Source organism: Hippocampus bargibanti, linkage group LG14 (genome assembly GCF_051943395.1).
Source record: "Hippocampus bargibanti isolate YZ-2025 linkage group LG14, ASM5194339v1, whole genome shotgun sequence".
Taxonomy (NCBI): Eukaryota; Metazoa; Chordata; class Actinopteri; order Syngnathiformes; family Syngnathidae; genus Hippocampus; species Hippocampus bargibanti.
In genome coordinates, this window is record NC_142747.1 from 11,931,663 (window position 1) to 11,943,519 (window position 11,857).

The following is an 11,857-nucleotide window of genomic DNA, read 5'->3' on the forward strand; positions in this document are numbered from 1 at the left end:
GAGCAATGTTAGCGAGACCCAGGCAATACAGATACAGTACTTGTTTTTGTTGTTATTTTTTTACAGTTGGATAGTTTTTTTGGCTTGTTCCTCAATCACATATCCAAAATACTGTTATGTAATATTAAATGAATAAATATGTCGACCACTAATCACAAATTGAGATGGTAATGTGGAATACAAGTCATGAAGTGGATACTTTGTCTCAAGGTAGAAGATGTTGCTCTTCGAATGATGAGAAATATTTGTGAAGGTATTTACTGTAATTTTGTAAAGATGTCTTCTCTTTCAGTTAAGATATATGACATTAGGCAGTGCTTTACAAAAAATGCGAAATCAGTTCTTCCATTCAGAAAACAAACAACAGGATGTAACGGTTTAGTACATGAATAATAATTTATTTACATTGTATGTGGTTTATATACTGTGATTGGCTGGCAACCGGTTCATGGTGCATCCCGCCTACTGTCCAAAGACAGCTGGGACAGGCTCTAACACTCCCTGTGGACCGAGTGAGGACAAAATGGTTCGGAAAATGTATGGATGGATGATTTATACATTGAATACTGTATATCAAACACACCAAAATTGGGACCTACTGCTTCTGTGTGTTGAATACAAAAAGGGATTAGAAAGCCATTAAATTGCAATTTAACCACTCAATGGAAGTATGAGAGTATGTAGTGCAATCCATGATGTCCTCCAATTTTATTGGCATGGGATTGCAAGAAATCAACGTTTTTTTTTTTGTTTTGCCACGAAAAGTTAAAACATTGCCTTCAATTTTAGGATGTATTCAATCGAATTCATTTTCAGAACAAGCAAACATGTCATAAAACACAATTTCAACCTACTTATGGGAAACGTCTCTTTTTGGACCCTCAATCCCGCGCATATGAATTGGTTCCTATAAACAATCAAAGAAAACGTCTGGTTCAGAAGGTCTTCAAAATCTATAAAAGTTTGTGTGGGGTCTTCATAACGTCGATAAATTAAATTATGAACTCACCCACTGATGACAATAAGATACAAGCAGATGTTAGACCTTAATATTCAGTGTGTTCTTTCCAAACATTTTATCAAGCTGCTGCAAAGAAAACTCAAGTACATTTATTACTCGTCCAAGTGACTCAAAGTGAAATCTTTATTTCACCTCCTGTCAGTGTCTATAGTTAAAGAGCTTTAGAAAAAGGTTTCGTCTTTACACATCTTTTTCTCTGGCTTGTGTAGAGAGACGGGGTTGTCTATAACGTCTGATGTTGACGGTTTGCAGGATATCTGTCCATCATTTACGCTGTCGACTTCCAAATTGTCCTTGTGCCTACTGCTATCTCTCTTTAGAGATTGAGGTTTGAAAGCTTGATCCAAAGAATCTGGTGGATTTATTGTTTTTTTCACTTTATGTTTGATTTGATGTGTTTGTGAGGGTGACGTGAAGGTGAACATAGTCTCAGTCTGGTGTGACAAGGAACTTTTAATGTGCGTGTATGTAATGTCCTGGTGCGGAGTCATAGTCATGAACTCTGTTGCATCCTCAGTTTTAGGCTTCTTCATGGGAAAATATCCTCCTTCCTCAAATTGCATGTCAGAACTTTCTTGATTGTCATCCTCTTCTGTTTTGATGCAGTCTCTTTTGACGTCCGTATTCAAGTTATCCATGTATTCCGAACACGGTTCACTGGTGTAGCTCTCTCCAGTTGTCTCCTGGTGTTTTTTCTCATGGCTTCTCTTGGTGGCAAGGTAGAGAAACCGCTGCGGACAGAAGGAACAGCGGAACTTCTTCTCTGGTTTGCCACTCCAGGTTGAATTATCAAAGCAGGAGCCATTTTCCATACAACTGTTGCAAATGTAATCGTTGCCGCTAGGTGTCTCCCCCGGGGGGCCCTGTTTCCCACACGTGTGACAGAAATATGGGTGAGAACCAATAATATGAGCTCTTAAACCTGTCTCGGTGATAAAAGAGCTGTCGCAAATGTCACAATTGTAGGTTGTTCTTGGGCTACAACTTCTGTGGAGACTACGTTTCACATCTTCCCCACCTGAGAGACCATCTCCTGTTTGCCAACTGTCCAATCGAGCGTCAGTGGCACTGGTGTCAGTTCTGACTGTCTCTTTGTAATCATGGAACAAAGCTTTCCTGTGCTTGAATCTCCGCTTCTTTTTCTTCTTTTTAGATTTGTAAGAATAGTAAGGACGCCAAAGCTCATCAGCCAAGTCACAATCATTAGGATCCTCGTGGGCCTCGGATATTAAACTTGAAATGTCTGGTCTGAATCGGAGTTTGGAGTTCTCCAAAGTGCCGCCTGGATAGAGCTGACTTTGGCTCTCCACCTCCCCCAGTTTTCTCATTTCTCTTTTTTTCCTTCTTGGGAAGAGCTTGGACCCTTTGATTCTGCGGCGGATGATGGCTTCATCCCCTATTTTTACCGTTATCTGGCATAACGGTATCGCTTCACCATCTGAAGATGGACCCGGACACACAGGTTTGGCAATGTAGGTTTGCGTCTTTGAGCCCACTATTTTATTGAGGCTCCCTTTCTCAGTATTTGAGCGGAGCATGTCCTTTGTCATTTTCTCAACTCGTTTTGCAGAAGCGGACAACTCACTGAGCTTTTCCACAGTGTTCAGTGAGTTGAAGAATGTTACGTTTGGACTGATGTGATGTGAGGTGATAAGATCAAGAGGGTGACCGGGATCACCCTCGGAGCAATTCGCTGAGTCAGAGTTTGGGACTGTACAGTCAAAGTTAAAGAAGGGTGAACTATGCTCAGTATCTTTTCCTGTTTCGCTCTTGTGATAATCATGGCGCAAACTTTGGTCAATATCTGTTTTACAGGGCTTGTCAAAGCTGATGCGCGGCATGACAGGAGCCACCATCTTTGTTGTTGCCATGAAAGTCAAAGGCAATGAAACACCGTCAAGGCAACCGCTCACATTATTTCCCTCAAACTGAGGGCCGAGAATATTGTTGTCAAGTTGTCCTTGATAGTCTGCCCCATCACCTTCCAAATATGTCTGACTGTATGTCTTATATCGCTTTTTCCTAAATTTCATAGGCAGAAGCCTGTATAGCTTAATTGGATAAACACTGGCTTTCAGACCACCGTTGGCAGATTTTCGCTTCATGGCGAGTGTAGGATCAATCCCGTGAAAAGACTTTTGGTGGTTTTTTAAGATATAATAAGTCATGAATGTTTCCAGGCAGAAAATACATTGATAGCGGCGTTCGCCTGTATGCCAGACTTCATGTTTGGTCCGGTACTCCGCCAATGCAAACACTTTATTGCAGTAATGACAGGGGTAAGCCCTCTGCCAGGAATGTACATTCTCATGGCGTTTCAAACTGGAAAGTGTGAAATATACCCGTTTACATACACTACAGTTGTATATTCTCTGATTGACTCCTACCCTTTTTTTATTTTCATCTTTTGGGAGCTGTAATTGATCAACAAGAAGGGTGTCGGCCACTGGGTGGTCAACAGGAGGAAATTGAGTTCTGGTGTCCTCCTCGCTCAAAATGCGAACTGAATCCAGGTCCACCTCTTTACCAGAATCTTGTTGAGGCTTTCCCAAAGCCTTCGAACAATTTTGCTCATGGTTGCGCATCCGTTTCGGATGGATAAATTTTTTATCACAAAACTTGCAAAACAAATGACTATCGGAAAACCTTTTATGTTTCTTGGAGTGAAACGCAAGGAGACACTCACTTTTGAATACCTGTGGACAGCGTTTACATTCATAGATTGAGGCGCTGTCCTCCGTTTGAGGAGGAAGATTCAAAGGACTTGAAGCTATTTGGACATAGCTTTTGGAAAAAGGAATAACTGCAGCGCTGGGCTTATCTTGTTCACTTTGTGGAAAGGGTGTCGTTGGGGTGAATGTATTATTTTTTTCCGTGTATTGTTCCGTATGTGTTGGAAATGCATTTCGAAAAAAAGCACCTCGAAGCCTGTGGCGCTTTTTGAGTGGGCCTGAATTCCGGTAAGTAGTTTGCTTTGGCTGTAGTGCTGCAAACTTTGACACCTTCTTGCTGTCCCATTGACTCGTCTGACTTTTTTCCTCAGGTACTTTAATGATAGCATATGAGTGGTCTAAGAAAGTGGGGGTTTCATGGATTCCATCAATGCAAGAGTACTTTAGGCAACCCGCTGGGAGCTGCCCTTCATCTGGTGTCTGCCTACCGTCTCCTAGTGGGGTGAATGGATTGTTCCCAGGACCCACCTCAGTAATAGAGAAGGCATTGGTGATTCGTGGTCCTCTTGAACCATCAATCTCCTCAGGTCTGGTGACCTCCTCCTTTGTTTTTTTACTGCTCCAGTCTATGGATTTAACACGGCCCAGTTGGTTTTGATTCTTGTCCTTTTTCTCTTGCCCCGAAAGCTTCTCTAAAAAGGGAATACCAAGTATTTTCCCTGCTGCTATCAGCTCCTTCTTGTCCTCGACACAAGGCGATGTCACCTTTGCGGAGTAGATAAAATTGAGGACACAGGCAAAAACTTCAGACTTTAGGTCCATCAGTTCCAGCACACGGCTAGAGCTCCATGTCTCGTTTGACAGAGCATTCTTGAAGTAGCCACTGCAAGCTGCCAGGATGTTCTTGTGGGCACGAAACTTCACATCCTCCACTACAATAGTCACGTCGCAGAAAAGGCCTAGTAAGCGCTGCTCGTTCAGCTTGCTGAGCACGGTGTGAGGATGAAAACTATCCATCAGGTTCTAACTGAAGCAACGCATCGCAGCCATCTAAAAAAATAGGACAATTACATTAGATATACAATTTATTTTGGGAAATATAAATCAAGAACAACATAAAGACCCTTCACAAAATGTAGTTAATATCATAACACCAGATGGCAGTAATGTCCAGATAGAAAAGCATCTGTGCCAGCGTGTCAATATTCCAATGTAAATCAAATGACTCTTTGTAATGGTACTACTTTATCCGGTGTATCGTAAGTAAGGATAAGCAAGTATTTGTATGACGGCATAATAGAAGATCCGGTTTATTCACTGTCTCTCTGCAAGATGACTCATCGCAGCAAGTTTATGTGATCAAACTGTGGCAGTGACCATGGTGTAAGTGCAACTAAATCAGGGGTGTTCAATACGTCGATGATAATAAGTTGAGTTTATAATTTTTTTTAAATAACAGTTAATAAAAATAATTACGTTAATAATAAGTTGAGTTGTTTGGTATAAAATCTAGACTAGCCTATCAGCCATCCCTTTACTTGATTGAGACACCGGACAACCAATCAGATGACATCTCACTACAGCGTTAGAAACACTGCGAACTCAAACTACACTTTTGCTAATGTTAACAAGCTAGTCGTTCGTTACATTCTTATTTTTCGCTCGTTTTTTTCCTCTTAAAAGTAAGATAGGGTATAAAAATCAGTCGGGGAGATGGATCTTGGACGAAGTAAAAAGTATCACTTTCATACGGAATCGGAGGAGGACTTTTTTTTCACGATGACATATTCAAAGTGCGTTTGTCTCGTCTGCCAGTTATCAGAGTGAACGCAGGTAATGGCCTAACAATGTACATAATTATGTTGTGCAACATATGTGGTTATACATCAACACAAGTTGTAAGAATCCTCAATATAGTTCTAAATAAATATAATGGGTAGATCATTTTGAATTAATCATTTCAAAAGTAGCTCCCATGCTGAAAGAGTGTTAGCACTCATGTTCTAAATCATTTAGACATGTCAAATTTTAGCATGTCTCACTTGATTGTTTCTTTTGGGCAAAAATCACCATCAAAATTTTCATCACGTTGACATGCATTCAATTTTGTTTCAACTTCCAGACTTTTAAGTAAGACACATTAGATCAGAGGTCCCCAACCCCCGGGCCGTGGACCGGGACCGATCCGTGGCTCATTTGGTACCGGGCCACGCAGAAAGAATAAATAATTTACATAAAATAAAAAATGGAAAATTACCAGATTACATCCGTCTATGACTTACCCTTGACGCACGTCAAAACGTTTGTCTAGGTCACGTAATACATACCACTAAAATTAGACCACCGTAAGCTAGCAAAATGAGTAAAAAACAAACATCTTTGGAAAGTTTCTTTATCCGCCGGTCCGTGGTGCAAAGAAGGTTGGCGACCACTGCATTACATTGTAAAAGTAATTGCACAACAAATATAATATGGCTACCATTTTTTAAAAGCACTCATATTGCTGAAACTACAACCAGCCTCCTTGTCCACATTCTCCAACAGGATTCTGTTGTTATGGCAACCTACTATTTTTGCGCAGTATGTTGAGATGCAGTATCTATTGTTGTCAACATTTTTAACAAACATTTTATTTTTTGAGAAACCTACACTCATAGTTGCTCAGTAAGCGATATCATCTTTGTCTCCACTTGATGCTTCTTTGTTTCTTACTTTGTCTGCACCGGACATTGTACGAAACTGAATTTCATATCAGAGCATGTGATGTGTCATAGCTTATCTTTTCTTAAGATTCAACTTGACATTTTAAGGATGCCATATCACGCTTAGATACAAAAATATATTCATGTATCTATGTTTAGATTAAACACTTTGATCCCACAGGTTGACCAGAAATTTTTACATCGTCCCTAGACCTCATGATTTCACAACACCTCAATATATAGGACCGCTGAAGGGATTTTTTGGTCATCATATTACATAGGATTCACTTCTCCTCAAATGTAAAAATATTTTTGTACTACCTTCACAAAGATAACAGGCAAAAACATCCACCATGTTGCACACCTGGAACGCGTGCATCAACACCTAATGTAAATTGCGATCAATCATGCAAAACATACCTTAGAGCAACGTAGTGTCCATTATCTATACACCTCAAACCTACTTTACAAGAAAAGGAATGGTTTCATGGGAATAATACTTGAGTCTTATTTTCATAGTCGGCGAACAGGGTAAGAGCAGTATTTTCAAACATCAGCGCTTCTCTTCCTTTCTGTATGATGATGATGATTTCAGTTTGCTTGTCCTTTACCTCCATCTGAGCAACCCAAGTCCAAGAGTCAATCTGCCCTGCTTTTCTCTTTTCAGGCTGTCCTTTCCTCTGTCGTGTAGCTATACTTGGGAGGATGGGCTCGCCTTTGTGCTCGCTGGGCAACCGGCACGCATTTTGCAGGAAACTGCAACTTTATTCAAGCGTGGCAGCGGGTTATCGAAAACCGAGCGACTCTTGGCGCTACATCACCCAAGCTCTCTGCCTGATAAAAGAGTCAAAGCAAATGCATCACTGGTAGCAAGAGTCCTCTGCTTCTTCAGAAATGCCTCATTAATCCCCCACTGCAAAGTACCGCCGGATATGTATAGATGTCATATGCAATCCAATGCTGATCAAAAATAATAATGCACAGGGTTATTTCATGCACGGTCTCACCCAGTATGTTACAAACATGCTCTTCTTTGCCTGTGCTCATACGGGGGCAGTGGTTGGTAATGCAGAAGCGGAGAGAAGATGGCGGCAAGGGTAGTCCGAATTTGTACCACTGCAAACCAGGAACAGATTGCTCTAAATGATTTCACTCGCAGTTTCAATGAGTATGGCAACTGAATGTTTGGAGCAAAACAGTTCAGTAACTGGAGCAAGATATGCAGACATAGAGGGTGTTGATTGATGCACGGGCAATGGATGCGTCAGCATTGCAGACGGTGTGGGGGAAGGGCTGAATCTGAACCCACCATGACACTCTGAGCCTCTGAGGATGAAAACGGGGCTTTTCGTTCTACCGCTCAGTGCGGGAGGGGCTGTCACATGACACGATTCCGTCTCCTCAATATGGCTCTCAACAACACTGACCACTGTTTGTAAAAACGAACTGATCACCCAAACTTACTATACATACCACAGTAAAGCAATTACTAATGTCTCACAAATACAGATAACCAAACAAAGGATGTACAACACATTAGCCAGAACAGCAGCCAATGCACGAGTTTGTGCTTTTTCACCCTGTGGGTGCAAGGACTCCCTTCACAGCAGCCCCACTTGCTCGCCGTGCTTTTAGACTGGTGCTTTAGACTGGTTTACTCTATCCAAATAGGTCGATGGCAGATGAGGTTATCTCATTCACTGCCAAACATGCGCAAAAAAAATGTGTCCACTCCAGTGCCAGGGTTTTTGTCACTCGACATCCAGGACCCACAGAATATTGACTTTTAGGACTACATAAACATTGAACATAGTGTAAGAAACCTGAGACTTTCTTCTTTCATCAGGAAAAAAAGAGGTAATTATTAAATTATATGTGTCTGGAGTTATATGAGCTTGAAATGATGGTGGCTGTCCAAAATACAATACAATACCAGTGTCTGAAATAACATCTGCCGGGATGCCCGGGGCGTGCAACCATTACGTCGGGCGTACTACTACAGAATGTCTCCGCCCGGGTGGCCGACAACTTTTCCAAGGAAAAAAAAACGAAATGTTTTTTTTTTTTTCAAATCAAACGTCTGCTTTATTATTTAAATCTGTGTTGATCCGTATTGATGGCGAAATTAGAAGGAAAACACATAAATAATGCGATGGTGAATCGTTGTGTGTTGCACCGAACAACAATTTGATATTCGCTGACAAAAATTCTCAGGAGACACATAAGCCCATTTCCATGGAGCTTTGTCGCCATCTTCTGCCTTTTTTGGGTGCTACATTTCTGTCCAGATGCCTCAAAATGACATGGAATAAATTCTTTAATCGATTGCAAACATGTATGCTTTCCTCTTCAGAACTCTGAATCTGAAGCCATTGTTTTGATTCTCGAGCAAGGCTAGACGTGTTGGCGTGACACCACGAACAAGAGGGCATGCGAAAATGAAACTCCCAGGGTGATTGGGGTCCAGTGTACACTAATACGAAAATGTGTAACACCCACATCATTTAAAAAGTATATATTGTTTAAATCCCCATTTCCCCCTCAACGCCTCACGGTTGACATGGGACCAGTCCACAGACTACCGGTCGAACGTAATCAACTGGTCTGGTACTCATGATTTTTGAAGATTGGTAAATCTTTATTTACTTGACGGCCGACCCTTGTAGACGAGTGGTTAAAACGTCAACTTCACAGTGCAGAGGTACCTGTTTCGATTTCAACTCCGGCCTTTCTGTGTGGAGTTTGCATGTTCTTCCCGTACTTACGTAGGAGGTCTTTAGGTGCGAGTGTGAGTGTGGATAGTACTTTTTTTTCTATGTGCCCTGCGATTAGCTGGCAACCGTTTCAGGATGTGCCCCGCCTACTTCCCGGTAAGAGCTAGGATAGGCTCCAGCACCCACACCACCCCACCCACAACCCGAGTGAGGATAAAGTGGTTCGGAATATGAATCAATGAATGCATGAATTGAAGAATGAACAAATTAAAGAATGAATGCATTTAAAGGACAACCGACGTCTCCGGACAAGTTGTGTCCATAATTTGTAAAATGGCTTCAAATGACTTCTACTGAGCGTATTTTAATAAGATTCCTACGTTTTAAGACTTGTGCTGAATATTCAGGAAGTCTTGTTTTTGAGTTGGTGACGAGTCCGTATGTGACGTCACTGAAGGAACGCCCCTGACCGAAAAAAGACACATTGTAGCAGTCCTTCCATCACGTCAACATATTTTGCTGTACTTGTTTGGTCTGAAAACCTCGTGTTGCACCAAAAACCTGGCAGAAAAGGGTGACCAAGCTCCATGGAAGGAATTTATCAGCCTGTGGAAACGGGCTGATTAATTCAACACAGAAGCCTAGATGCCATTTTCTGCCTCTTTTTGGGTGATACATTTCCCCCCAATGTTGCCTCAAAATGGCACAGAATAAATTATTTAATCGATTGCAAACATGTATGCTTTCCTCTTCAGAATTATTTGAATCATATTCATAACTCGATGTGTAACAACAAAGCATATTCTCAGAATCTGATGCCATTGTTTTGATTCTCCAGCAATGCAAGATGTCTTGGCATGACGTCACGAACTGGGGGCAGGACTGTCTGAAAATGTCCAATTCGCAGCTCAATTTTTTGCAGCTTTTGGACACTTTAAGTCATTTTTATGGGTGTTTTGCATTTGAATAAAAATATCATACTGCGTGTTTTGGGTATTTTAGGTGCTATAAAACGTTTTTCTGATGTCAGTTAGGAAACAAAAAACTGATGTCGGTTGTCCTTTAAAGAGTCTTCTTACAAATGAGTCGCTATACAGTACCTATGTATTTTACTCAGCATGGTTTCTTATAAAACATTACCAACTATCCAAACAATAAAGGTAAGGAAAAAATCATGTTATTTCTTAGATTTTCAAGACTCAAACATAATTGTGTGTAGGTATAATAAAGATGCCAGACAAAGTCACATTTGATTTTCTAGATCATAGTACTGGTATTTGACAGTTGAGAGAGATGTGGTTACAGCGCATTCAGCTGACACAGCTACATTATTCAAGATCATCAAAGAAAGCTTGAGTTTTTGTGATTAGTTGTTTTTTTTTTTGTTCATTGAAATTTGAAGGGTTGTGGGTGATAACAGCACTCTTCTCACTGGTGTGTTAAATGTAGTTTGACTTCTAAATATTTTATGGTATGTATTTAACTGATACTAAAAGTATATAAAGGTTGCAAGACATTTAAAAAAAAAGCCTGACCTAATATTCACTAACTAACATTCACACTCTTGACGCGCATCCATGAAATCTTCCATGTCACCACAACAAACACTTTGAGTTGCTTACCTAAAGATGCAGAGATTCTTGAATGTGCAGCCTTGGCAATTCTTGTCGAGTTTGAGACCACTCGGGTCTTGTTCTGCCTTCGCTCTGAATCAGGTGTGTGCCATGGTCTCTCTTCAGTGTTGTCGAGTAGCTTTCTGTGGCACATGCTCCTGGCATTGAATCCACGATTCTTTCATTGCCATGTATAGCTAGTCGGCTGCTGAGAGCTGCAGCCACTGCTGCGTCACTCTCCTTGCATCACTGACCCACAAAGACAAGCTTGAGGCTGGGGATGAGGGAAAACAACAAGAGGCACTTCATAATGCCGTTCCAGCAAACATACAGTCGATGAGGCCACCATTCTGCCTCTGATTCAGGCCGAGTGCGGTAGTATCCGGGAAGGGTATGTCACACACATCCTTTATTGTTATGTAATGAACATTTTTTTCTCATCTGCGGGGCGGCTGAAAAGGCAGTATCCGGTATTTGGAGTCTAATAATAAACCAGTCACTTCGAGTCAAATTATGTGTAGTCATGTTCGGGCAGATCATTTAACATAGCAAGCTAGCTAGCTGAACTTGACACTTAACGTGCTTAGACTGTATTTAGACATACTCTCCATCTTAAAGTGGCATCATCTTGATCATTACGTGGAACACTACACAATGAAAGTTATACAAAAAGCACATGCCCCACCTGATCGTGTAGGTGTTTATATTTCCAGTCGTTTTTGTACCATCTGTTTAACTAGTAAAAAGTCTCCAGGAGAAACAAATACAATATATAAATGAAATGCGCCTACCTCTTTTATGGTATCGTCCCTTGTCTGTGCAAGTTTCGGGTGACGTATGACTTTTTCTTATGTGTCTGAAATGTGTTGTAGTCAGTAGGCCTGAAATGGAAACAAAATGACAGCGCTTGTTTTGCACACGTTACCGTTGTGTTCCCCCGCCTACTCGCGTCATCTGACCGACCGACATTTTTCTTAGCCCCGTTACGACATCTGCTGGCTACCGGGGAGAACATACAGAGAGTGTCGTGCCGATTACTTCCAGTAGATATCGCAAAGGCTTGACTGGAACACAAATAAACATGAACAAGGGTGACAAGTGACCGTTGACCTTGTAATGAAGTCACACTCCGAGT

The 11,857-nt window shown here is 41.3% G+C and overlaps 1 protein-coding gene across 1 annotated transcript; it reads right to left on the minus strand.

Annotated features, from left to right (window-relative positions):
- Window positions 1-371: 371 nt before the first annotated feature.
- On the minus strand, window positions 372-11,658 carry zbtb38 (zinc finger and BTB domain containing 38). Its single transcript, XM_089012981.1, has 3 exons — window positions 11,514-11,658; window positions 10,732-10,996; window positions 372-4,743 (listed from the first exon to the last, which is right to left on the minus strand). The coding sequence occupies exon 3, from the start codon at window positions 4,708-4,710 to the stop codon at window positions 1,183-1,185; it is 3,528 nt and encodes a 1,175-aa protein (XP_088869107.1). The 5' UTR covers window positions 4,711-4,743; window positions 10,732-10,996; window positions 11,514-11,658; the 3' UTR covers window positions 372-1,182.
- Window positions 11,659-11,857: the final 199 nt, after the last annotated feature.

Bases quoted from the DNA above. Each gene is read 5' to 3' on its own strand.
- zbtb38 (XM_089012981.1), bottom strand. From the start codon at position 4,710: ATGGATAGTTTTCATCCTCACACCGTGCTCAGCAAGCTGAACGAGCAG.